The sequence below is a fragment of the Mandrillus leucophaeus genome, unplaced genomic scaffold, assembly GCF_000951045.1.
Source record: "Mandrillus leucophaeus isolate KB7577 unplaced genomic scaffold, Mleu.le_1.0 Scaffold146, whole genome shotgun sequence".
Lineage (NCBI taxonomy): Eukaryota > Metazoa > Chordata > Mammalia > Primates > Cercopithecidae > Mandrillus > Mandrillus leucophaeus.
Window position 1 is genome coordinate 1,414,392 of NW_012101432.1, and position 25,795 is coordinate 1,440,186.

At 40.3% G+C, this 25,795-nt stretch overlaps 2 protein-coding genes across 3 annotated transcripts in view; one reads left to right on the forward strand and one right to left on the reverse strand.

Moving 5' to 3' along the window:
• Window positions 1-10,268: 10,268 nt before the first annotated feature.
• On the reverse strand, window positions 10,269-11,043 carry LOC105535412. The gene is made up of 2 exons (XM_011974487.1): window positions 10,948-11,043; window positions 10,269-10,745 (listed from the first exon to the last, which is right to left on the reverse strand). Exons 1-2 carry the CDS (start codon window positions 11,005-11,007, stop codon window positions 10,314-10,316), a joined length of 492 nt encoding a protein of 163 aa, XP_011829877.1. The 5' UTR covers window positions 11,008-11,043; the 3' UTR covers window positions 10,269-10,313.
• A 178-nt stretch (window positions 11,044-11,221) lies between these two features.
• Window positions 11,222-25,795, forward strand: part of ALS2 (amyotrophic lateral sclerosis 2 (juvenile)) — an 83,012-nt gene continuing 68,438 nt past the window's right edge. For both annotated transcript variants that reach the window (XM_011974488.1, XM_011974489.1), the window contains exons 1-3: window positions 11,222-11,530; window positions 23,701-23,780; window positions 25,273-25,427. In XM_011974488.1, the coding sequence (XP_011829878.1) occupies window positions 23,761-23,780; window positions 25,273-25,427 (175 nt within the window). In that variant the 5' untranslated portion in view covers window positions 11,222-11,530; window positions 23,701-23,760. The remainder of the gene's footprint in view (window positions 11,531-23,700; window positions 23,781-25,272; window positions 25,428-25,795) is intronic.

Consider the following 25,795-nt stretch of genomic DNA (forward strand, 5'->3'; position numbering starts at 1 on the left):
TTTTTGAGATGGAGCCTCGCTCTGTCACCCAGGCTGGAGTGCAGTGGCACGATCTTGACTCACTGCAACCCTGCCTCCCAGGTTCAAGTGATTCTCCTGTCTCAGCCTCCCAAGTATCTGGGATGACAGGAGTGCACCACCACACCCGGCTAATTTTTGTATTTTTAGTAAAGACAGGATTTCACCGTGTTGGCCAGGCTGGTCTTGAACTTCTGACCTCAGGTGATCCCCCCACTTTGGCCTCCCAAAGTGCTGGGATTACAGGCGCGAGTCACCGCACCCAATCCTGATTTGTTCTTTCTAATCCTTATTTTTATTGTTTTCCTCACAAGATGGTAAGCATACTATCAGGATATAAACTAGATCTTCTACCTCTTTTAGAGTCCTAAGAAACACTTGTCAAATTAAATAAGAGTACTTATATAAATGTGAATACACCTCTCCCACACACGCACATATACATACACACAGGATGGGCTCCTGGAACCAATGTTTACTTAGTATTCATTCTGATCCCCCTCTGAGGCATATCCCTGTTACCACCCTCCCATGAATCTTATCCTCAGTTTTTAATACTGGCCTTCGCTGACCCCGTTATTTCATTTCTGTTATCCTCTATCATCCCTTTCTTAAACCTTACTTTTTATATTAGTCCTGAACTCTACTTAACACCTTAATTTGTCCGGGTGTGGTAGTTCACACCCGTAATCCCAGCCCTTTGGGTAGGCTGAGTTGGGAGGATCACTTGAGGTCAGGAGTTCAAGACTGGTGTGGGCAACATAGGGAGACCCTGTCTCTACAAAAAATCAAAAAATTATCTGGATATGGTGGTACCTGCCTGTGGTCCCAGCTACTCAGGAGGCTGAAGCAGGAGGATCACTTGAGCCCAGGAGGTCGAGGCTGCAGTGAGCCATGATGGTGCCACTGCACTCCAGCCTGTGTGACAGCATGAGACCCAATATCAAAAAAACAATAATCAATTTTCTGGGTGTAGTGGCAAGCAGCTGTAGTCCCAGCTACTCAGGAGGCTGAGGCAGGAGGATTGTTTGAGCCTGGGAGTTAGAGACTGCAGTGAGCCATGGTTGCCCCACTGTACTCCAGCCTGGGTGACAGAGTGAGACCCTGTCTCAAAAAATAAAAAACGAAATAAAAACACCTTGATTCATTAGGGGTTGAAGGAGGGAGAAAGCAGAGTATTTGGAGTTTGCAGACCTGGGTTTGAGTCCCTGTCTCACTTAGAATAGTTAAATTAACTTGGACAGGTCACTGGGCCTCAGTTTCTTCATCTGTATTTTAGGAATAATTATTCCTAGGATGGGGTTGTTTTGAGGATAAAATGCACACACAAAGAAGTCTGCAAATAGTACATTAAAATATATTATATTGCAACATTATAAAAATTAGTCCAAATATCATCACCTCCCAAAGGCTGCATCACATACCACTCCACACTTGTGGATCACTCTGGGGCAGAAAAGCCATTGCCTTCAGTCTTTTTGCCATTTGAGACCAGGAAGATCTTTGTCTTGTCTTGCATGACTTCTAAGGATAGGGAAGTGGGAGGAACTCTCTTCAATTCCTCCCAGTGGGCAGCCAATCAGAGGATGTGAAATATAACCAATGGCAACCGGGTAGGTGACGGAAAAGGCAAGTACTTATGTCTATCTCAATGAACTGCATTTCAACAAATTGTTAAATTGCTGAATCTCAATAAATGAATTCATTGAAAAGTCAGTAAAGTGCAAGGCACTGTGCTAGACTTGATAATTTAAAAATGAGTAAAATTGTCTGAGAGCTTAGACTCCAATAAGAGAGACAGACAGGTTTGTAAATTAGTGTTATATATGCCATGATAAAAAGAACTTATATTTATCAGTATATTTGATCCAGACTGTGCACTCACAGTATTGAGTCTATGACAATATATAGAGAGATATATTTGGATACCTTTTCTGTTTTCCTTTTAAAGTCAGATTCTGTCCAGTAGAAAATCTAGCTTTGCTGTCATACTATCTGTTGTCGTCGTTGTTTTTAAATGCTTGGGTTTATAGTATCTACGCTGTACCTTGACCCCATCCTCTCTAGATACCACCCCATGTTTTGACTCCACAGCAAACCTTGAAGGAGATGTCTTCGCTTCCTCACCTCCTATTCTGTCTTTAACTCACCCCAATAAAGTTTCTGTGTTTATTGCTCTAACAAACCTGCCTTTGCCAAGTCACCAGAAATTCCATGTTATTAAAATCCAAAGGCTACTTCTCAGATCTTACTTGTTTTACTCTTTGGTGGCATTTAGCACCATAATCATGCCACCCTTTATGAAAGCCTCCTTGATTCTGTGAAGTGGACACTTCCTTGGTTTTCCTTCTGCCTCTCTGGGGATTCTTCTGCAACCATCTTTGCTGATGCCTCCTCCCCTGCTCAACTTCCTAATTTGAGTGGACCCAGTGTTCAGTCTGGGCCTTTTCAACACTTGCTTATCTGTACTTTGCTTCTAGATAACTTCATCTAGTCCCTTGACTTTGACTGGCACCTATCTATGAATAATTCTCAAATCTCTATCTCCAGCCCTGACTTCTCTCTACAACACTAACTGTCAATTTGACATTTCTGCTTGACTGCCTAAAAGGTATTCCAAAGTTTAATAATATGTCAAAAACAGATTTCTCGAACTGTGCAGAGATGGCTTCTCCTTAGTTTTCTCCAGTTCAGAAAATGGTATTCCCATCAATGAGTTACTCAGGAAAGTAAACCCAGGCAGCATACAAATAAAATCTCACATCTAATCCATTAGTAAATCATGTCAATTCTACTTCCAGAAAATAACTCAAATCTATCTAATTCTCTATTCATACAGCTGTCTCTCCCTAGTCCAAGCATCACCATCCCTCATCTGGCCTAATGCAATACCTTCTACTAAGTCTCCCTGCTTCTGAAACCACCTTTGCAAAAATCATAACTGAGGAAATTATGACAGTGAAAGCGATCAGACCTAACCGACTCCATCTTGCTTCTAACCTTTGAACTGTCCTGGCTCATTCCTGGGTGAAGGCCGAACTAACTTTGGGAAGGAATTCAGTTCATGGTTCGACTCTGAAACAAAATTGATAATTACCCTTTCATGAAAAAGGGCCCCTTCTTGCCTGAGGACCAGTTTGCCTTTGCAAGACTAACAAATTAGTTATAAGACTAGAAATTAGGTTTAGGAGTCATGCAGCCTGTGGCTCCAAGAGTCTGAACCTCCCCACATTGCTCCTGGGGATAACGTTACTGTTATAAAACCTAAGATCAGTGCTTGGGATATTTTGCAGACCCTACACTGGATGGATCAGCTGACACCGCCCGGACCCATAATCTGGCTCAACCAGTTCTGCTATCCCACCCAGGAACAGAAGACAGTCAGAAAACCTCAAGTCGACCCCCTATGATTCCATCTCCAATCTTACCAGTCAGCACTCCCCACTTCCCAAGCCCCTACCTTCCACTTTGTCTTTAAAAGCTCCAATCCCCCGAGACTGATTTGAGTAATAATAAAACTGTGGTCTCCCGCACAGCCAGCTCTGTCTGAATTACTCTTTCTCCATTGTAATTTCCCTGTCTTGATAAATCGGCTCCGTCTAGGCAGCAGGCAAGGTGAAGCCACTGGGCGGTTACTTCCTTCCTAAATTTCCTATAATCTATTCAGTCTGAATGAATTTAAACAAATAATATTAATTTTATGAACTCCTAACTCTTAAGTAAACATCTTTTTAATATTCTGTGTAAGGAAATGGAAGTACATGTAAAGCACATGCTAGAATGAAGTCCAAAAAATACAAATCAGGTCAGGTCATTCCCCCACTTAAAACTTTCTGATGCATTTAGGATAAAATACAAAGTCATACCCTGGCCTACCAATCCCTACATGATCATTGCAACCCCATTTTGTGCCACTCTTCCCTGTCACTCCTTCTCTGCTAGCTATTTTTGGCCTTCTGTTTCTCAAATACAAATGATTTCTCCCTTCAGAGAACCCAGCAGGATCTTGGACTAGATGCTTTCCATCTTCACAATCTCTAAATAGAATGAGTGTCTCAGGGTTCAGGCTTCAGGCTTCAGACTGCTTCTCTTTTCTATCAATGACTTCCAATGTTATATCTCCAGCCCTGATCATTCTCCTCAACACCAGACTCCTATCCATTCAATGCCTAGTAGCCATATAAAATATTGCCATTTTCTGAACATGAAAACCTAACACTTCCTTCCCATAGCCTCCACCATACTCTTTTTCCAGTCTTCCCTATCTCAGTAAATGATAGCCCACCATTTTTTTTTTTTTTTTGGTGACAGAGTCGAGTGCAAGGTTGCTCACTGCAACCTCCGCCTCCCAGGTTCAAGTGATTCTCCTGCCTCAGTCTCCCTAGTAACTGGGATTACAGGCAGATGCCATGACACCCAGCTAATTTTTGCATTTTCAGTGGAGACGGGGTTTCACCATGTTGGTCAGGCTTGTTTCAAACTCCTGACCTCAGGTGATCCTCCTGCCTCAGCCTCCCAAAGTGCTGGGATTACAGGTGTGAGCCACCGTGCCCAGCCAGCTCATCTTTACCAATTAAGGCCTTTACTCAGGCCTTAATTCTTCTTTCTTTCAAAGCTCATTTCTAATCAATGAGCAAATATGGCAGGCTCTACCTTCAAAATACATCCAGAACCAAACTGCTTTTTACCTTTCCTCCATTGCTGCTTGGGGCTAAGCCATCATAACCATCTGCAACTATTACCCTCTTACTGATCTTTCTGCTTCCACTCTTTCACTCCTACATTCTGTTCTCTACTCTCCACAAAGCAGAAGAATCATCCCTTGAAAAAGGGAAGCCAGATTACAAAACCCTCTGTGAAAAGGCCTCCAAGGGTTGCCTGTATCACTCAGATAAAACCCATAGTTCTTTTTCTGGTCCTATTACCAGATCATTATCTACTGGCTCTTATCTCTCACCTTCCCACTCTTTTCTCAGCTCTAGCAGCACCACCCTCCTTGCCTTTGCAGTTATGTCCACGTGGTTTATGTTCTCACTTCTTTACAAGTCTCTGTTCAGATGTCTTCTTAAAAGAGAGGCTTTCCCTGTCCCATTAATATAAAATTAGGCCTTTGCCTTCTATTTCCCTACCTTTCTTTGTTGCTCTCAATAATAACAACACACATAACACCTACTATGTACCAGGTACCATGCATAGCACTTTACGTATTATTGGGTCATTTAAACCTCACATCACTCCATAAAGTAGGTGACATTACTATCCGTTTTCTGGATGATGAAATTGAGGCACAGGGAGGTTAAACAAATTGTGTCACAAAGCTGGAGTTGAAATGTGAATGCAGGCTGTCTGGCTCAGCATGGGCTTTTAGCTACCGCACTATTTTGCCTCTTTATAGCACTGGTCATTACCATATTTTAGATTTGTTTATTATCTCCCACTCTTCCCACTTGTTTCAGTTATTGCTGCATAACCAACCACCCCAAAACTCGGTGGCTTAAAGCAACAACTTATTGTTTCTCAGGAATTTAGGTCAGGAATTCAGGAAGTGCTTGACTAGGCTGTTCTTCTGCTTCACTTGGCATTGGCTGATGTCACTCATTCAGCTGCATTCAGAAGGTGACTGGGCCGGCCTGGAAGGTACGAGAAGGTTTTACTCATATGTCTGGTACCTCAATGTTTATCCATGTGACCTCTCTCTTTATATGGCTAATCAATCTGGAGTATACCATGGAAGCTGGCTTTTCAGAGAGAAACATGGAAGCTGCCAGTTCTCTTTAAGGCCTTGATTCAGAACTTCATTATTGCCACATTCTATTACTTAAAAAAATAAAAAATCTCAAGGCTAGCCTATATGTGCGGGGAGAGGACACAGGTTCCATCATTTGATGTCAGTAGTGATGTTTGTATGCATGGAGGGAGGAAGTGATGACTTCCATGTTGAGACTGTCTTCCACAGCACCAGAGTCTTTGTTCCATAAGAACAGGGACTCGTGTCAATTTTATTCATTATTATGTCTTTTCAGTGCCTAGAACAATGCCTGACACATAATAAGTATGTATTAAATATTTATTTTGTCTCTGAATTTAAGGGGCAGGTGAAAGAAGGAGTCTGCAAAGGTAAAGGAAAGGTCTGAAGGAGTAGGGGGGAAACTCCTGCTATGACTCCTGGAAGGAGTGTGTCCCAGCAGTCAAGGAAGAAAAAAGTGAAAGGAAGATATGATTGAGAACTAGACCTTTAAAAAAAATGTTTAGGGATGGGTGCAGTGGCTCACACCTGTAATCCCACCATTTTGGGAGGCCGAGGTAGGCAGATCCCTTCAGATCAGGAGTTCGAGACCAGCCTGGGCCACATGTGAAACCCCATCTCTACCAAAAATACAAAAATTAGTCAGGTATGGTGGTGTGCACCTGTAATCCCAGTTACTTGGGAGGTTGAGGTGGGAGGATCACTTGACCCCAGAAAGTCAAGGCTGCAGTGAGCCAAGATGGTGCCACTGCACTTCAGCCTTGGTGATGGAACAAGACCCTGACTAAAATAAAATAAAGTTTAAAAGCTTTAAAAATAAGCAAAGAGCATACGATTAAAAATTTAAACAGCACAAAATGGTATAGAGAGAAAAGTGAATTTTTTTCTCCCTCTTGTTCCCGATTTCCCTCCCCAGTGGTAGCCACTCTTTAATGTATTCTTTCAGAGCTAATATATGCATATACTAGGATAAAAATATATGTTAAATCCATCTATTTGATGATAACTAAAATTAAAATCCTGAGCCCCCCAATCAACTGAATGGACCCTCTTTTGGCCAAGGGGACCCCTGAGAAACCTTAAAAACTGAGTTCCTGGCATCAGCAGAGTCAGACATGCCTTGTTATAACCTCTCTCTTCTGTGGCTTAGACACAACTGACCAGCCGTTAAAATAGAGATCACAAAACTGATGGAACAGACTCTCTGTGGCAATAAGATACCAAATTACAAACAGGATCTAAGACCACGCCACAAAAGGGTTGTCATGCACCCCTGCACTTAAAGAATAACCTATGTTCTGGGCCAGGTAAAATGGCTCACACCTGTTTGGGAGACCAAGGTGGGAGGACTGTTTGAGTCCAGGGGTTTGAGACCAGTCTAGGCAATGGAGTGAGACCCTCTCTCTACAAAAGAAAAAGAAAAAGAAAAAAAATTAAATTACCTGAATGTGGTGGCATGCACCTATAGTCTCAGCTACTCAGGAGGCTGACGTGGGAGGATTGCCTGAGCCCAGGAGATTGAGGCTGCAGTGAGCCATGTTCATGCCACTGCACTCCAGCCTGGGTGTCAGAGTAAGATCCTGTCTCAAAGATGAATGAATGAATGAATGAGCTATGTTCTAACTGCCTAAGGTTTCTTTTTTTTTTTTTTTCCCTAGCAGTTAAACAAGTGCTGGCATTGAGATAAGCAATATTAAAACAATTGCAGCTCATTTACCACCAGATGCTGACTACCTGAGCCTCTGTCCCACAAGCCATAACCACAGCTTTGATTGGACAAGAGACTGATTTCAGTAACTTTCTCCTGATAAGAGACCACCGACCATGGACTGGTTCTGGCTAGTTGACAGTGGCTGATCACTTGAGTGCCTTTGTATTCCTGCTTCACCTTCAACATTAAATGCATTACATAATTATAATTGCCCTCTATATCAAAATGATATTATAATTACGTAATGCAATTAGTGTTGTCTCTACCCCAAAGTGAACATGGGATGCATGTAACATGCATGCTATTCAATATACGTGTGTCAAGACCCCCCAAAGTGAATATTCAATCTGTTGAATGTGTATGTTTAGCCAACCCATTTAGCATAAAGCTCCTGCCTCAATCCTTCCTCCTCCAAAGTGCCTGCTAATGGTTTCTACTGTAGGCTATACTTCCAAGCCTGTCAGTATGGCCACCTTGCAGGTTTTAACTCTTTATAAGAAAAGAAGTCTCAGCCGGGTACGGTGGCTAATGCCAGTAATCTCAGCACTTTGGGAGGCCAAGGTGGGCAGATCACGAGGTCAGGAGTTTGAGACCAGCCTGGCTAACATGGTGAAACCCCATCTCTACTGAAAATACAAACATTAGTTGGGTGTGATGGCATGTGCCTGTAATCCCAGCTAATCGGGAGGCTGAGGCAGAAGAATCACTTGAACCCGGGAGGCAGAGGTTGCAGTGTAGTCCCAGCTACTCGGGAGGCTGAGGCAGAAGAATCACTTGAACCCGGGAGGCAGAGGTAGTAGTGAGCTGAGATTGAGCCACTGCACTCCAGCCTGGGTGATAGAGCAAGACTCTGTCTCAGAAAAAAAAGAAAAGAAATCTCCTTTCTAAATTTGTATATCTCAAATTAAGTTCTCAAATTATTTGAGATATACAAATTTAGAAAGGTGATTCTTCAGTTTACACTATCTTCCAGCCTACCTATCTCTCTCCTGAAAAGACATACATAATACACAATTGGTAGACTACTATGCACAGGACTTAGCATCTAGTTTTTTTCTCTTAATTCCTAATTTCCAGATCATTCCATATCAGTACATAGAGATGATCTTCTTTATTTTAGATTGTTGCATAGAATGCTTCCATTCTATGATAGCACCATTAGATTACAAAATGAGAAGATGACTGTTGATTTCAGTAGACTTAAGGAAAGGGTGAGGAAGACTGGGAAGTCAGAAAGTAGAAGTAGAAAATTAAGTTGCAAAGGAAAGAAGGCAGAAAGTAAAAAAATTAAAGATGAGATAGGTAGCAGGTTTACACACTGTAAGTATATAGGAATAAGAAGAGAGACAGAGGTTGAAAATACATGAAGGAGAAGGGATAAGTAATGGAAATGTAAATAAAAACTGAAATTCTCAGCTCCCCCACCAACTGAATAGATCTCCCTCCACCCTCTGTGGCTAAGGGGATCCTAAAGAAAACCTCAAAAACTAGTTAAGGCCATGATGGGAAGGCAGATTGGACATACCTCATTATACTCCCTCCCTTTGGAGTTTAGACCAGCATTAAACAGGTCTAAACCATTTTCATGAAATGAAAATAGAGATCGTAAGACTGACAAAACAGACTCCTGTAGCAATAAGATTATCCAACTCCAATCTGACTATGGTATAGCATTACAAGACAGCGGACCCTGAAGAAAATAAAAATATTTTACCCCAAAATATATTTCTTTGACATATTTTGAAATGACCCTGCAAAGCTGTCTCTTTTGGGGGGAATCTGCATTTTGTACAGAATCCCTTTCCTTTTTCAGGTCTTTTCCTGATCCAGGAGAGATTTAACCAAGAGTCTGACACATTTTAAGGTCCTATAACATATGCTACCTGGAAGCTTCATCTACATAACAAGAACCTTGGCTTCCACAATCCCCCTCATTTTAACTCAAACATTTCTTTCTGCTAACTTCAACTCTTTAGGAAAAGCTTAGCTTTTTCAACCAATCATAAAGTCTCTGAATCCACCTATGATCTGTGAGCACCGCCCCCGCCTTTTACATGCATTGATCTATGTCTTTGCCTATAACTTCTGTCTCTCTAAAATGTATAAAACTAAGCTGTAACCCAACCACCTTGGGCACATGTTCTCAGGACTTCTTGAGGCTGTGTCCCAGGCCATGGTTACTCATGTTTTGATCAGAGTATATTTAACCTCTTCAAATATTTTACAAAGTTTGTCTTTTTTCATCAACAGAATAAAGTCTTTCCTTTGGGTAGATTGGAAGGATACTGACTTCAGGTGGAGACATTAACCTTGAGAGGACAGAACACCTCTTCTAAGAAGATAGAGGGAGAAGAAAAGGACTCCGTGAAAAGGAGGCGGGCTCGGTGGCTCGCCCTGTAATCCCAGCACCTTGGGAGGCCGAAGCGGGTGGATCACTTGAGATCAGGAGTTCGAGACCAGCCTGGCCATCATGGTGAAACCCCATCTTTACTACAAACACAAAAATTAGCCAGACGTAGTGGCGGGCACCTGTAATCCCAGCTACTCGGGAGGCTGAGGCAGGAGAATCGCTTGAACCTGGGAGGCGGAGGTTGCAGTGAGCCGAGATGGCGTCACTGCACTCCAGTCTGGGCGACAGATCGAGAGACTCCATCTAAACAAAACAAAACAAAACTGGTTGTAGGTAGGTTTTGTGGTAGTGGCTGGTGGAATTTGGGATTTAAGGAAATTCACTTCTGATGGTGAATTTCACCATCAGGAAAAAAAAAATCACTTTCCTCAGAGATGTAAGAAACAAAGTTTTTTATTTTTATTTTTACCAAAGCGGGTGAGTAGAGTTCAATAAGAGGTTAGAAGAGTGTGAGGGCTGGGAACAGTAGGGGAGGGGAATACGAGATAATCTGAGTAGCAATGTGTAAACGTGACTGTTTTAGGCTCAGCAATATTGCGTAGTCGTATGTGGAAGTCCCGACCGAAGTTGGACACTTTTGGTTCGCAGTGGTGCCAATTCTCAGGGGTGTGTGATTTTCTGCACCGATCCAGGAGTGAGCAAGGCTGGGTGAACTGTTGCAGACTAACAGTTTTGCAGGTGGGCGAAGGATCAGGGAGGAAATTGACTTGAGGGTGTTGGTGAGTATGATACAGGAGTTTCAGAACCTGACTACACATCTGTCGTTGATGGTCTAAATATTTGCAGGTTTGCAGGTCCAGCGATGGCACAATGCCTAGCAGCAGAAGGTTTGCACCCACTGTGCGACGTGAGTGGTGGCTCTGGAAAATCATAAAATCATGGGAGGACTTGGGAGTGCAGGCTAGGTGGGGTGGGACTGTGGCTGCGACAAACAGTGTTATGAAACTGCGCGGGACAAGAAAACTGATTTTACTGATTGCATATTGGGGGGTCCTACGGGAATCATTGGAGAGGCAATTCATTTTCTCCTATCCCACCCCATCTTTTGGGGTTGCAACTAACCTGTAAGTTTACACATTGCGGATACAATGGCACAACGGGGCCGCGAGGCGATGACGTCATTCGCGGGGGCGGGAACAGCGACCACCATTAGGGTACAGTCCATAAAGGCAGTTTGAAAATATTTCAGCCTTTTTACTTGCATACTTCCGGCCCTTGCAGTTTGAGGTGGTAACAAACGACTGCTGCTCTCAACCACTCTCACCACCGCCTGTTACCATGGAAGCGCTCGGGTAGCTAGGCTTGGACGACTCTATTCTACGTCATCGTCAAAGAACAGCCCAGGACTGATAGCTCCGCCCTAACCTAAAGGAGGGGCTGTGCTCCCAAGTACGTAGCCTGCAGTGCCTAACGCATTCTCAGTAATTTTGTCCCCCAACAGACGCCGTCGACAGTCTCCCAAGAGCAATTCCCAGGAGCTCGGATTCCAAGAGCCCCTCCGCGCCCGCGTTTACCTTCGCTAGTCGCCCTGCAGTCCCGCCCTGTCCGGAGGCCCCGCCCTCCATGAATCAGCTGATCCCGCGGACCCACGGGGTTGCCAGGATCGCGCCGGATGCAGAGCGCAGTGCTGCCGGTGGAGCTTCAGGTGAGCGAGCGCGGGTCCCGGGTTGGCTATTGGCTAAGGAGGGCTTATCGGCTGCGACCCCTTGTATGCGGAAGACCGGGGACAGGGAGCTAGGCAGAGGCTGTGGTCGAGGCCCGAGAGCGCGCTGCGGGGGCCTGCGGAGACGGCGCCTGCATCTTCCCGGCTCTGCGTGCGATCGACTGTGCCTGCCGGTCCAGCAGCACCCGAGGCGGCCCCTGCCTCGGCCCCAGATTCTCCCACTTGCCGCGGTCTCTCCCTCCCCAGACTGGGCTCCGCTGCAGTGGTCTCAGCCGCGTGAAATTCCTTCAGCCCCCCTCTTCCCGCCTCCACCCACGCTGCCTTCCAGCTATTCATTCATGAGAATTTGTTGAATGCCCACACTACTCGCTGAGCTGATAAACTGCGGTCCGTGGCCGGGAACCCAGCTGATTGTCCCTGGCGGCCTTGCCACAGGGTGCAAATCGCGTTGAAGAGTGGACCAAGGGTTGCTTGAAAAGGCGGTTACGGAGAAAGAAAATGGCTTTGATAATAAGAATTAGTAGTTTAGGCAAGTCTTTGAGCGTATCAAGTGATTTATCAAGAGGAGAAGATAAGTTATTTTGAGAAGCGAAGCCAGGAAAATAACACAGGTCCTTGACGCTGGTGTTGGTCCTCGGGTAACAGGACTACTTTGAAGACAGGCAACAGTAGACGGGTAGAATCGTACTATTGCTTAGGGCTTTGATGGTGGAAGAGGAAAAACACTCTTGTTGAAGTGGCATATCCGAGTACAGTGCTTTCTTTCTGGTTTAGGGTGGAGAAGGAACTGACTGCTGTACCCAAATGAAGATCTTTACTCAGTTACCCTTATATTTGGCTGTACGGAATAAAATTGTGTGATATGTTTATTCTGAGCAGGTACGAAACTTCAGCAAACCTATTAGTCCCACATTTCCCCCCCATTTATCGTATGATTTGGAGTGACCGCTTGACCTTTGAGTTAATGAATAATTTAAAGCAGTGAAAAATTTGTTTTTGCAGTAAACTGCAGTGTTTTGACCTTAATAACATAAACATAGTGGTTAAGATTCTAGGCTTTGCATCTGAACATGCCCAGAGTCACATCCATTAACATCTTTGACTTTGGGCAAGTTATTTAATCTCTCTGCCTCAGTTCTCTTGTCTCTAAATTGGGGATAACAATGTTTTCCTGATGACAGTACCTTTACATGTAATGGTTCATGTATCATATGTATTACAGTGCCTGTTTTATGGTAAGTATTCAATACATATTAGCTATTTTTATAATTAATTCCTCCCACTACATCATGATCCAAACTGACTCTTTTCCTAAGTGATGGGGAAGGGAACTGAATATTTTAAGGAAGTAGCTATAAAATATGATTTCAAGTTGTTCCGTAGTAATTTTGGTATTCCATAAGGACATTTTAATGTGAAAAAGATACTGACAGAATCCATACTTGGTTCGAGTTTATTAGCTTCTAAACTATGACCAGTATTGGCAGATTTAAAATTCATAATTATAGCAAGAAAACGTCAAAACTGTTTAACAATGTTAAAATTTGAAAATGATCCAGAAAAATGAAATACCAAACAGGTAATTCTGGGAAAAAGAACAAAACTTGAGTGGCATTATGTGAGCCATTTATTTTTTAAATGTATACAATATAAACAGGAATCCCTTCTCTCCAAATTTCAGTTTTTCAGAATTTGGGCTGTCATTTGAAACACTTACTTTGGGCACTTTGACTATTAAAGACAAAGGGTATGCTAAGAACTTCAATGAGTCTTGATGTAGTGTTTTTGTAATTAGGTGGTATCTCCTACCTTTTCATGAAAAATGTGGGTTTAAAGCAGTAGCTGCTGGGTCCATTCTAATGATAATCTCAAAAATGTGACTGACTTGTAAAAATCTACAATTATGTATTAATGTGAGACTAGGTAAAGTATGAGATGAAAAACTAGGAAGAAAGGCAGAGTGGTGATTTTTAAGCTTGTGTAAAAGAAGCCCTGCTTTGGGTGCGTGAGATACCTTTCTCACTCAGAGGCATGCTGTGAGGATATGTGACTTTTAAATCATTTAGCTCTTTTTATAACTTGGTGGAATTAAATCTACCACGTATTTCAAGTGTATTCGGGATATGAATTTTCCTGATAGAATTTTAACAGATTTTTGTCTCTTAACCCTTCATTGATGCCCAAACAATTTTGTTATCAGTAATAAGAAAGTACTCTGTTTTGTAGGGTGTCAGTCCTTAAGAAAATGTTAGGTAATCACCAATAAAATAGCAACAATTTCTGGCTTCTTTTTAGTATTGTATTTAATTTTCCTTTCCCTATCTTTTATTCCTCTGTATATGTGATGGTACTTTCTTTAGCTTATAGCTTGTGTCTTGATGTTTGCCTGCATGTAGCTGAACTGATTGATCCAGGTGGGTAGAGGGAAAAATATTTAAATTGGTGAGATAGTAGTTTTTGGAGCTATCGTATATTTCTTTTAAATTTGAAGAAAATTTACTGTTTTCTCAACACCTATGAGAAAAAGACTGGGGTTTGTTGGCAGAGGTTCGCTTAGCTGCTAATGAATTATGTCCAGAGAGAAGATCAGCTTTCGTCTCATTAATTCCACAAATTGATCATCTCATGTTTCCCTTAATTATCACATTTTAAATATTTTTCTTTTGAGTCATCACACAGTTCTTCAGTTCACATGGCCTCCCTGTTAGGAAGGGAGTGGTTTAGACCCAATAATAGCATTCGGGTGGGCTAACATTCACTCCAGGATTTTTTTTTTTCTTCCACAGCCTAAATTTTTGTCGAGCCAAGATCTTAAGTAACTTGGGGCAATTGCCTAAGCAAACATATAACAAGGATGATTATAGCAGCTCTTTAAAAGAGCAATAAAGTAGAGCGATCCAACTGTAAAGATTAGTAGGGAAATAGATAAACTGGTTTATTCATGCAATTCAATACTATCTTCTCATAAAAATGAATGAGCTAGATCTATACTTACCAACATATATACATCTCAAGTATGTAATACTAGATGAAAAAAGCAAAATGCTAAAGGATTTATACAGTAAGACACATTTATGTACACTTTAAAAGCAACATAATAGCATGCATTATTTATTGATATGTGTATATCTAATGAAAGTACATAAAAGTAAATATAAAAATGTGGGAATGGGATACATTAACTTTAGAAATAGTAACTAATTCTGAGTGGAGCTTCTTCACCTCTGTTACTTATTTTTTCTTGTATTTTAAAGAAAGAGCGGAAGCCAATATGAAAATATATTAATATGTGTTAAAACTGGATGATGAGTACATATATTTGTTATTTATTTTTACGGTTTTATGTATAGTTAAGATAGTTTGTGAAACTAGCAGTTTAACATTTTTATTTATAATCAGGGCTGTTTCCCAATATGCTTGCTTTATTTTACTTTGTACCCTCAAATTAGGAGACTGTGGAAAAATAACTCTTCTCTCCCTGCAATAAGAAAGGAATGTGCCAGTGCAGCTCCACTGTGTAAAGCCTTTCTAAGGAGAGGAGACAGACCAATTATTTGGTCAGTTTTGCTTTGCTGTTTGTGCTCCTGGGAAAATGCTTTCTTCAGGACATGAAGCCTGCAGGGGCATTAACATTCTAGAGATGCCTGGGAAATGTAGGCATATACCAATCATGAACTCTGGAAATATAGGGGAGCAAGTTGTATAATAAGGCCCTGAAAGGAATTTGGACATAGAGTGACTCAGATACAAAATTACTACAGATTTGTGTAGTATTAACATTAACACTTTACAAAGCTTAGCTTGGTTACATTTTACTACAATGTAGTTACCTTGAGTTTATACCTTGAGTGCAAGTATCCTAGTTATTGCTCAAAGAAAATAATTGTCTCTGTAAATATTACTAAGTAACCTGATGACAGTGTGTTAAATTGTTGACTAATGAATAAAACATTTAGTAGCTGATCCCTAATGTAACCTCAGTATCTAAACTTGTGAGTTAAACAATATGTTCATTTCTAATAAAGAATACCTGCTACTAGCACTATTAAAATAAGTGAAACTTGTATCACCAGAGTGATATTTTTTAGTGTGTATATTTCCTGTTTGGTTATGTGGCCCCTGAATGATCCTAAGCACTAAGTGTTATCAGTTAGTAAAAGAAGTCATCATACTTTGAACTGTAAATCTAATATTGCCTTTAAAAAATTGTGGCCCTTTTAATAAGAGAGTAGTTGCAAATATTAAGAGAATAAGTAGTTTGTATCAGGACTTACCAGGACATTCACTGTACCATGTAATAACAGGCACAAATAGTGGCAGTACCTGGGAATTTGAAATTCAGTTGTTAGTATTATAATATTCATCACAATGCATCGTGGGATTATTATTTAATAATCCTGAAAAGTGTGTTTAATAATATAGAGTGGGTACAAAAAAGAGCTAAGTGGGCATTGCTGGGAAATTATTGTACCATGTTTACACACTTTCACCCCCTCCACCGTGGATAATTTCCCGTTTAGAGGATCCTCATAACCAAGAGAGTGTAGTTTCAGTAAGTTTCAGCATGAAATTAGCAAGGCATTAAAAAAGGACTGTAAAATCTTCCTGTTTCTCATTGCACCAAAAGCTGTCTGTGTATAAGGAGAAAGGGAGAAAGGAACACTTCTCTGAGTTGTTTAACCCTTTTTAAAGTGACATGAGATAAAAGTAATTTCATTGTTAGGATATACCTTTAGCAAATTATATATGAGAGTTTCTATTAGGAGAAGACAGTTTTTTCTTTTGTATCTGATACTGAATTTTATTACAGGCACTAGAAATCTATAGCGTGGAAGTCTGTGGATTGGAACTGAAAATCAGGGGCTGTATCTTTCACTCAAGCACTCGCTTAAATGTAACCAGCTTGTTCAGAATGATGATTATGGGTACAAGAGTATACCAATGAATAAGTCGTAGTCTCTGACCTCCAGGAGCTTAAAATATATTTTGAATCAGTGACTTAGTGCATATCCTATTAGTAACAAAATTATAACTAATAAGTAGCTTTCTAGGCCAGTCTACTAAATATATCCAATGCCTTAATTTACTGAATTCCCTCACTCTGAGTCAAGATTTAAAGGCTCATTGGCTCCCATACTGGTATCAGGCAATGCTTTCTGTGCAGCAGTTAAGGCTGAGAGGTGTGGGGTTCCAAGTGGCCTTCTTGGTGGTTGGTTGGCCAAGGCTTCAGTGCAAGGCGAGTTTTCCTCAACCTTCCACAGTGGTTGGTGAAGGCTTCAGTGGCAGGGTATCCAGGAAGTAGCAGTTGTTATTGGTGTATAGATTATTTGTAAGTCAGTTGTTTGAGTCAAAGGTTACCATAATCCACTTGTAAATGTTGACCTAGCCTCTAAAAGCAAATTATTTATTAAGCATTTACCATGTGTAAAATACCAGACTCTGTTATTGTTTACTGCATTCAAAGTATAAACTCTGGTTTACTACATTGTAATAATATGTAACCAACTCAGATTGTAAAAAGGAGGTGTTAATGGCTATATGAAATTGATGGTAATTTTGTATCCAAATCTCTTGTCACTCTACTACATTGTAATAAAATGTACCCAACTCAGACTTTTAAAAGGAAGTGTTAATGGCTACATGAAATCTATGGTAATTTTGTATCCAAGTCACCGGTCACTCTATGTCTATATTCCGTTCAGGGCATTATGATACAGTTTACTCCCCTATTATTTTTATTGCCTTTCTATCTGAATGTCTTGTCATTCTAATCACTGATTGACATTACTCTTATAACTACAATTATTACTGTTGTTTTACTATTTTAAACCAGTATTTGAGACAGGAGAATAAGACTAGGAAGGCCCAGCTTTGCTAGTGTAAATGAGCTTTCTTATGCCTTAAGGTACTGTGTAACTTTACAGAGAGCCATTATTCTAGTGAGAAAGAGAACATATTAGTGTGGAAATTTCTTAAGGGCAGAAACTCATGTATTTACAGATATTTATTGAGTACCTGTTATACGTCAGAACTAAGCTGCTGGGATGTACTAGAGAATACGATATTTGTCACTCTGCTCTCATGGAAATTTCAGACTAGCATAGTACCTGGAACATAGTAGATGAAAAAAAATGCATGTGGTTTCAGTGGTTGAAATTTAAGCATTTGAAAGTTGTTATACTTATGACTCACAAATTTACCTTTCACCGATTTAAGCCAAAAAGACTTTATCCAGAAAATAGTTTAGTAGAGATGAATATGTAGGATCCTGCATGACTTAACTTTCTCTTTGCATTTGGGATAATAGACTCAACATATTTCTGTACCACATTTAAAATTTTTATTTATATCCTGCCTTGTTCCCAAAAGGATTTAAAGCAGCTTACAAAAATGTATAGCAGGGTGGGATAAAATAAAGAAACAGAATGAGTAGAGCCAGGAGGGAAATTAGACTATACAACATGCATACTGTGAAGTCCTCGTCACTTACAGGTACCATCATATGGAACCCTTATCCTCCCACCACAAAATTTATAATTCTGCTTATATCAGTACCTGTGATCTCGCTTCTTTCAAAAATGTAGACCTTTCTTCTTATGGAAAACAAACAAACAAACAAACATCCCTCCACATGTATTCTGGATGGCATCCTCCTTCACATTGTCTAGGACTTTGGCTCTGCCCACTGTCCTCATCATCCTTCTATCCAGGATCACAGTCTTTGTCGTGCAGACATGTTCAGCTTCCTCTTGTCCCCCCAGCAAAAGAAAACCCTTCATTTTCACATTCCCCTCCAGCTGCCACTCCATTTCTTTGTTTGCCATTTCAACATTTTTCAAAAGGATCACCCATTGAAAATAAAGATATTTCCACATTGTCACCTCCCATTTATATTCAGCGTACTTCAATCTGGTTTTCAGTGCCCAAACAAACCACTGAGGTTGTGGCCATGCTCAGCAGTTACCTGTGTTGGCAAATCCAATGGACACTTTAATTCTCTTACAAGACCCCAGCTGCCTTGACCTAATTGACGTCCTCGCTGAAGTGCTTTCCTTTGTTTTCATGTGCCCATAGCAGACCACTTCTCAATCTCAGTCCTCTTTGTCCAGTCCTCATCCTATCCAACTTCCAGGCGCAGGAGCTCCTTAAAGCTTGACCCTGTGCTTTCCTTTGTCTTTCCATATACCCCAATGGCATTATCCATTGTCTTGTTTTTAAACATTATCCATACGCCCTCCCAAGTTTAGCAGCAGCTGAGATTTTTCTCTTGAATTCCGTGCTCATATATTCTAACTGCTTACTTGATATGTACTCTTGGGTTTCTCACAGACATCTTGAACTTAAAAATAAATTTTATCCTACCAGAATCTTATCTTGGCTTCAGAGTCCCATCTCCCTCACTCTTGCCCATTTCAGGAAATGGAGCCACCAACACACAGCTGTTTGAGGCAGAACCAGAGAACATTTCTGATACCTCCTTCTCCTTGATCCCCCACCTTTGTCTAATCACCGAGTACTAGTTGCTCTGCCTCCAGAGCATCTCTCATTTATTCACCTCTTCTTCACCAAATTAGCAGCATTGTATGAAACTTAAGAATCCAGGCTTCCTTCCTCCATTGAAAAGATGAGTCGACTGAGTATTTGCAGGCTGGATATTCCTTGCAAAAAATCATTTTGGTGCTCCATGAGTGTTCACCGTAAAATTGGCTTAAAACTTTTGAAACAAATGTAAATCATCGTCATTAAAATAGATCATTGGCCAGTCGCATTGGCTCACACCTGTAATCCCACCACTTTGGGAGGCTAAGGTGGGCAGATCACAAGGTCAGGAGTTCAAGACCATCTGGGCAACATAGTGAAACCCCGTCTCTACTAAAAATACAAAAAATTATCCAAGTGTGGTGGTGTGCGCCACCAGCTACTCGGGAGACTGAGGCAGGAGAATCATGTGAACCCCGGAGGCGAAGGTTGCAGTGAGCTGAGATCGCGCCATTGCACTCCAGCCTGGGCGACAGTGCAAGACTGTCTCCAAAATGAAGAAGAAACAAAAAAAACAAAACAAAAAAAGCATGAAAGCATCAGTGGACTGTCCCACTGGAAGCAATGCAACTCTCCAGTGTACTCTCTAAAATGAAATAAATGTTCAAAGTACATAAAAGAAACCAAGTTAAGTTTAAAATAGTTAATAAATGTTCAAAGTACGTAAAAGAAACCAAGTTAAGTATAAAATAGTTAAAAGTTTTGAGACTTCTACTAAAAAATGATAGTAGTTGTTTTTGAATATAGATTCCTGGTCCTTTATTCAAAACCCTTGGGGTAAGATGCATTTTGGAATTCAGATTTATGTTTTGTTCTTTAGAATAAGATGCATAAGCCATATATTATATAACACTTCCTATAGGATCTGTAGTGCTGCCTTATTGTATTCATATTGATATTTCTACAACACAATGTATGAATATTCACACTAAAGGGATAAAAGTGATAAATAACCTTGTATTAGTTCAGGTCAGATTTTGCTGTCAGATGAATTCAGGTCAGATTAGGTTTTGCCACCAAAGGCATTATTGAAAAAACTTAATTTTCAGAGCTATAGATTTCTGGTTAAGGTATTGTAGACCTGTGGATGGTTGTAGCTCATCTTTCTAACAATAGTTGGGACATCTGGACTAGATTTTTGTTGTTGTTGTTGTTGTTGTTAAGGGCACTTCCAGGACATGATGTTAAAATGATATCCTTGGCTTATACAAGACAACTTATTTCTCTGTTAGATGTAACAGAAGGGTGTGTATCTAGTGGAGTCTAAAAGTGGCATCAGTTTATTAAGAAGCCAGGTTTGCTCTTTGTTTAAAGGGCCACCTGGGGTTTAATTACTTTACATATCACTGTGAAGGAGATGATAATTTGAAGGATAGAGTGGTATGCTTTAAAGTGGATCTAGCTGTGTCCTGTGGCTCAGAAGGCTGATGTCTGGTTTGCTCATTTTATGGAGATGCCATTTATCTGTAGGGAAGCCACGCAAGGTAAGAGAGGGTCCCACAGTAAATGCTGTTTATACAGCATCACATGGCTTCTTTATCAGAGCTGGTTAACAGGTCTATGCCGGAAAGTTACTGTAACAGAAGAAAAGCAGCAGAGTATAAGGATCTTGCCCCTCTTAAAGGATGTAAAGACCTTAAAGCTCCTCTGGAAGAAATATCCCCAGAGGAAGTCTTATGATTAGGCAATTTTATAAAAACTTAAAATGTTAAAGCAATGAAACAACATACAGAAATTTGAATGCTATTTGACTGGTTGAGGTGAGTCTTAATAGATTTCCTGGAGAGACAATCATAAAAATATTAGAAAGACAAAAGTTTTTCATTTACTTTCTTTTCCTGGATGGATACATAATTGAGAAAGAATGTTAGATTAAATAGAGTTGGTAAATACCACCCTTACTTAAGTATGTGAGGATAAAACTTTAATAACATAAGCTCCCTACATTTAGTTGCAATATTCCTTTTTAGTTATGTTTCCTCAGCAATCAGTTTTCTTTTCTTCATTGCCCTGTTTGAGTTTCAGGCAGACATATCTTGTTGGAAGATGTCAAACATATTAAACACCATTAAAACAAAATGAGATAGGGGCTGGGCATGGTGGCTTAAGGTGGCTCATGCCTGTAATCCCAGCACTTTGGGAGGCCAAGGCAGGTGGATCACCTGAGGTCAGGAGTTCGAGACCAGCCTGGCCAACATGGTGAAATTCTGTCTCTACTAAAAATATAAAAATTAGCCGGGTGTAATGGCAGGTGCCTGTAATCCCAGCTACTCGGGAGGCTGTGGCAGGAGAATTGCTTGAACCTGGGAGGTGGAGGTTGCAGTGAGCTGAGATCGCGCCATTGCATTCCAGCCTGGGCGACAAGGCAAGACTCCGTCTCAAAAAAAAAAGAGAGATCTGTAAATACTGATATAAAAAGATGTCTATGAAATAGTATGTTAGTTTTCTACTGCAGCTGCAACAAATTGTTGCGAACTTAGTGGCTTAAAATAACACAAATATATTACCTTCAAGTTCTGTAGGCTGAAAGTCTGACACAGGTCTTGTAGCCTAAAGTCAAGGTGTCTGCATGGCTGCTTTTTTCTGGACACTCTAGGAAAGAATCATTTTCCTTGCCTTTTCAGCTGCTACCTGTCACCGCATTCCTTGGCTCATGGCTGCCTTCTCCCATGTTCAGTCAGCAGTGTAGCATCACCTCTGACCCTGCCTCCATCATCATGTCTCTTTGATTCTCCTCCTGCCTCCCTCTTGCAGTTTTAAGGATGTTTATGGTTACATTGGGTCCACCTGGATAACCAGGATAATCTTTCTATCTGAAGGAGAGTTGATTAGTATCATGCAAGCTAACAGAGTCACAAGTTCTGGGCATTAGGACCTGGACACCTTTGGAGACCATTATTTGGCCTGCCCTATATGTAAGTAAGAAAAGAAAGTTGTAAAAATAGTTTGTAGAGTTTTAATTCCATTTAGGTTAAAAAAATGAGTGGTGGTGATAAATAATATTGAGTAAGGTATAACCAACTTTAAGAAAACTGTACTAAAAAATCTGGCACTAAGAGAGAATAAAGGTTGACTTGATTCATTTTATCAAAAAATTCTCGACATTTTTGATTGTTAGTCAGTAGGACAAAATTCCGTTTACATATAGTGTGCCAGTTGTGTGAAGTAAGGTGTGCTTGTGTGCTTCCACATCCTCGTAGAATAATTCTCTGGCTTCCGCTACATATTGTTGAAATTTAATCAAGGGCATAGTAACTCCATGATCTGTGATAGATTAGCACAGATTAGATCCGGTGGCAGAATTTCTCTGTACACCATGAACTGTGCATTTTACAAAAGGCTAATTACTATCATGGACAAAGCATAGTAGCACTTAATTGTATTTATTAAATGAATAGCATTTATTAAATTTATTCAGATATATCTCTTGTTAACATAGTATCCGTCTCCCAACTTTGAATGATTCATAATCTTTCTAAAATAAGCGTTAGGTAGAAAGTAATTTTCTTCAGATGTACAGATGGGAAATGGTAAGAATTCACAGGCAACCTGGAGGAAACAGATGGACCGTAGATCACTCCTGCCAGTATGGGCTGTTTCCAGAACACAGTGACCATTCCATATCCTTTTGCAGAAAAACCACAAATTTGGCCCCAATATTTTTATAGTTTACACAAATAAGACCTAAGTGCTTTTGTTTTCATGTGTTTTGTTACCCTTACAAATGTGGTTTTTTGAGTTGAAATGCACTCAGCATTTCTGTTTATTTTTCTATCTCTTATAAATATTGAGTTTCTAAACTGATGGGTTATGATATTTGTAACCATAATTTTCATGTAGCTATTTTCTATTAAAGGTGGATTTTAAAACAGCTGATTTAAAGTTCAGACTTCTTTCTTTCAACCGTTTGAGTTACGAGGCATGTTAGTCTGAATTGAAAGTGATTTGGGGAAAATGTTCCTCCTTCCAATAAGTGGAAAACTTCCTATTTTAATGACATAATTTTTTGTGCATTACTGAAAAGTATAAATTAAAACCACTTGAATCAGATACATTACTGAAGAGATTTTAGAAAATCTGAGTTAATTGGTATTTAAGTCTTCATGCTTTCCAGATACAGCATTTAAAAAGTAACCTTAATGTGTATGTACTTTTTGTACTTAACGTATTGATTTTCAGATTGAACTTTTTTCTTTATAATAAAAAACAAAATCTATTGCCTGAAAGAGTATATCTTAATTGTGGGTAGTCTTTTCCTTTGACATTACATTTGACAGTCAACGGGCATTTTTATAAGCTTAGTGGGCAGGCTCAGCCTATGTTTGACTTTGGCAGGCAAGATATGAAATAGTTTAAATAGTTTTACTGCATATTTATTTCCTAGTGAATGTGCACTTGTTAGAGGGCTGTTTTTTTTTTTTTTTTTTTTTATTTTTTTGGTCTTGCTTTGTTGGCTGGCAGTGGCACGATCATAGCTCACTGCCACCTCAAATTCCTGGCGTGCCATCCATATTGTCCCCAACCTTTTTTTTTTTTTTTTTTTTTTTTTTAATGTCTGAAGGGGTAAAATATTCTTTTACTGCTCTTTTCCTTACTTGTATTGTACTGTTTAGGTCTTGATAGACTTTCTGTAAAGAAGGAATGATTTGGTGATGGAGTGTTCCCACTGACCGATGGACTCAAAGAAGAGAAGGTAAAACCATTTCTTCCTTTTCTCTTATCCTCCTAAGAAAACATAGCAAACAGCTTCACATATGTGTAGCTTCTCTTCGTTTTAATTTTCTTGTTGATGGTTGTTAAGTGGGAATAGTGACATTTGTAGTTAATTGATTGGTAAAGATAAAACAAATTTTAAAGAAGGCTAGTTAGTTGTAAGCTTTGTAAGAAGCACTAAATGTGTTCATTTAATCATTTTAAAGTGCTTGTAGCCATTTTTCCCTCACAAATAATTTCAGGTTTTTAGAAGTAGCCTTGCTAATCTTAATCATCTTCCATCCTTAAAGAACTAGTTATTGAAGATATCTAAAAGGAAGGTTAAATGTGTAGTGTTCCTCCTATAGAACCATGGTTATGTCCAGTTATCATTTAAGGGAATATTATATAGCAAACGTAGAGAAATTCCTAGCTATTCAAAAGAGTTTCTGTGCCTCATTAAAATTTTGGCATCAGTGTTCTAGAAAAAAGAAACTGAAAAAATGTATTACCAGTGGTGGTACATATCTTAACACGGCCTTTTCTTAGAAGAGGGCAGTTAGGATATGGTCATTACTGTGCAGCTGTGTGTTTTGTATTCTTTAAACCAAAATCATCAGATGTGTAGGATTCTTTAGCTAGAACTTGAACAAAGCATGAAGGATTTTACTGATGTCTATTACAAACTTGATTCCTAAAAGTTTAAATAGCAATTCTACACTTAAACTCAACATAAAGTGAAATGAATTCCTGTATCTCATATTGTTCTCATCAAGTACTTTTTACTTACTATAAAATTTTATGATAAGACTTCAACTTGGGCATGTTGTAGCTTTAATATCTAAACAAGGAGTGAATATATTGAGAAGTTAGAATCTTGGAATTTTATGCTACCAAATGCTAAAACTTCTAAAAATAGCCCAAGTTTTATTTGCTTCTTAGATGGAGAAAAGTAATTTGTGGGTTTAGAGTGTCCTTCAGTCTTTTTTTTTTTTTTTTTTTTTTTTTTGAGACGGAGTCTCGCTCTGTCATCCAGGCTGGAGTGCAGTGGCACGATCTTGGCTCACTGCAGCCTCCGCCTCCCGGGTTCAAGCGCTTCTCCTGCCTTAGCCTCCTGAGTAGCTGGGACTATAGGCACATGCCACCATGCCCGGCTAATTTTTTTTAATTTTATTTTTACTAGAGATGAGGTTTCACCATAGTAGCCAGGCTGGTCTTGAGCTCCTGACCTTGTGATCTGCCTGCCTCGGCCTCCCAAAGTGCTGGATTACAGGCGTGAGCGACCATGTCCCACATCCTTTAGTCTTTTACATAAATAGTTGTTTTACTTTGGCTCCTATGAGCATAACCAAAGCATAAAATAGGTGCTAATTCAGCTATCTGACCCAGTCATCCATGTGCTAGTAAAAGGTACAATCATGAAAAGTATTAAGAACAAAGGATACCGTTCTGAATTGTAGAAACAATTAAGCTATGTTTCTTGATGTTTGTAGCTCAACAGAGGCAGAAGGATCCAAAGAAAGAGGCCTGGTCCATATCTGGCAGGCAGGATCCTTTCCCATAACACCAGAGAGATTGCCAGGCTGGGGAGGAAAGACTGTTTTGCAGGCAGCCCTCGGAGTGAAACATGGAGTTCTTCTGACTGAAGGTAATGAAGAGAATGGCTTAACAAATACGAACTGCAATGCTAACAAATGCCTGAATGTGGAAAGTCAGGTATGGGAATAGTTGGATACTAGGGGTTCTTTTTTTAATTTTTTTGAGACTGAGTTTTGCTCTTGTCACCCAGGCTGGAGTACAATGGCGTGATCTCGGCTCACCACAACCTCTGCCTCCCAGGTTCAAGCGATTATCCTGCCTCAGCCTCCCAAGTAGCTGGGGTTACACGGGCCCACCACCACACCTAGCTAATTTTTTTTTTTTTTTTTTGAGACGGAGTCTCGTTCTGTCACCCAGGCTGGAGTGCAGTGGCACAATCTTGGCTCACTGCAAGGTCTGCCTCCCAGGTTCACGCCA

Excerpts from the sequence above, each read along its gene's own strand:
- LOC105535412 (XM_011974487.1), bottom strand. The coding sequence starts at position 11,007 with ATGACGTCATCGCCTCGCGGCCCCGTTGTGCCATTGTATCCGCAATGT. Across the intron at positions 10,746-10,947 it reads CGCAATGTGTAAACTTACAG|AGCCACCACTCACGTCGCAC; the intron begins GTTAGTTGCAAC and ends ATGATTTTCCAG.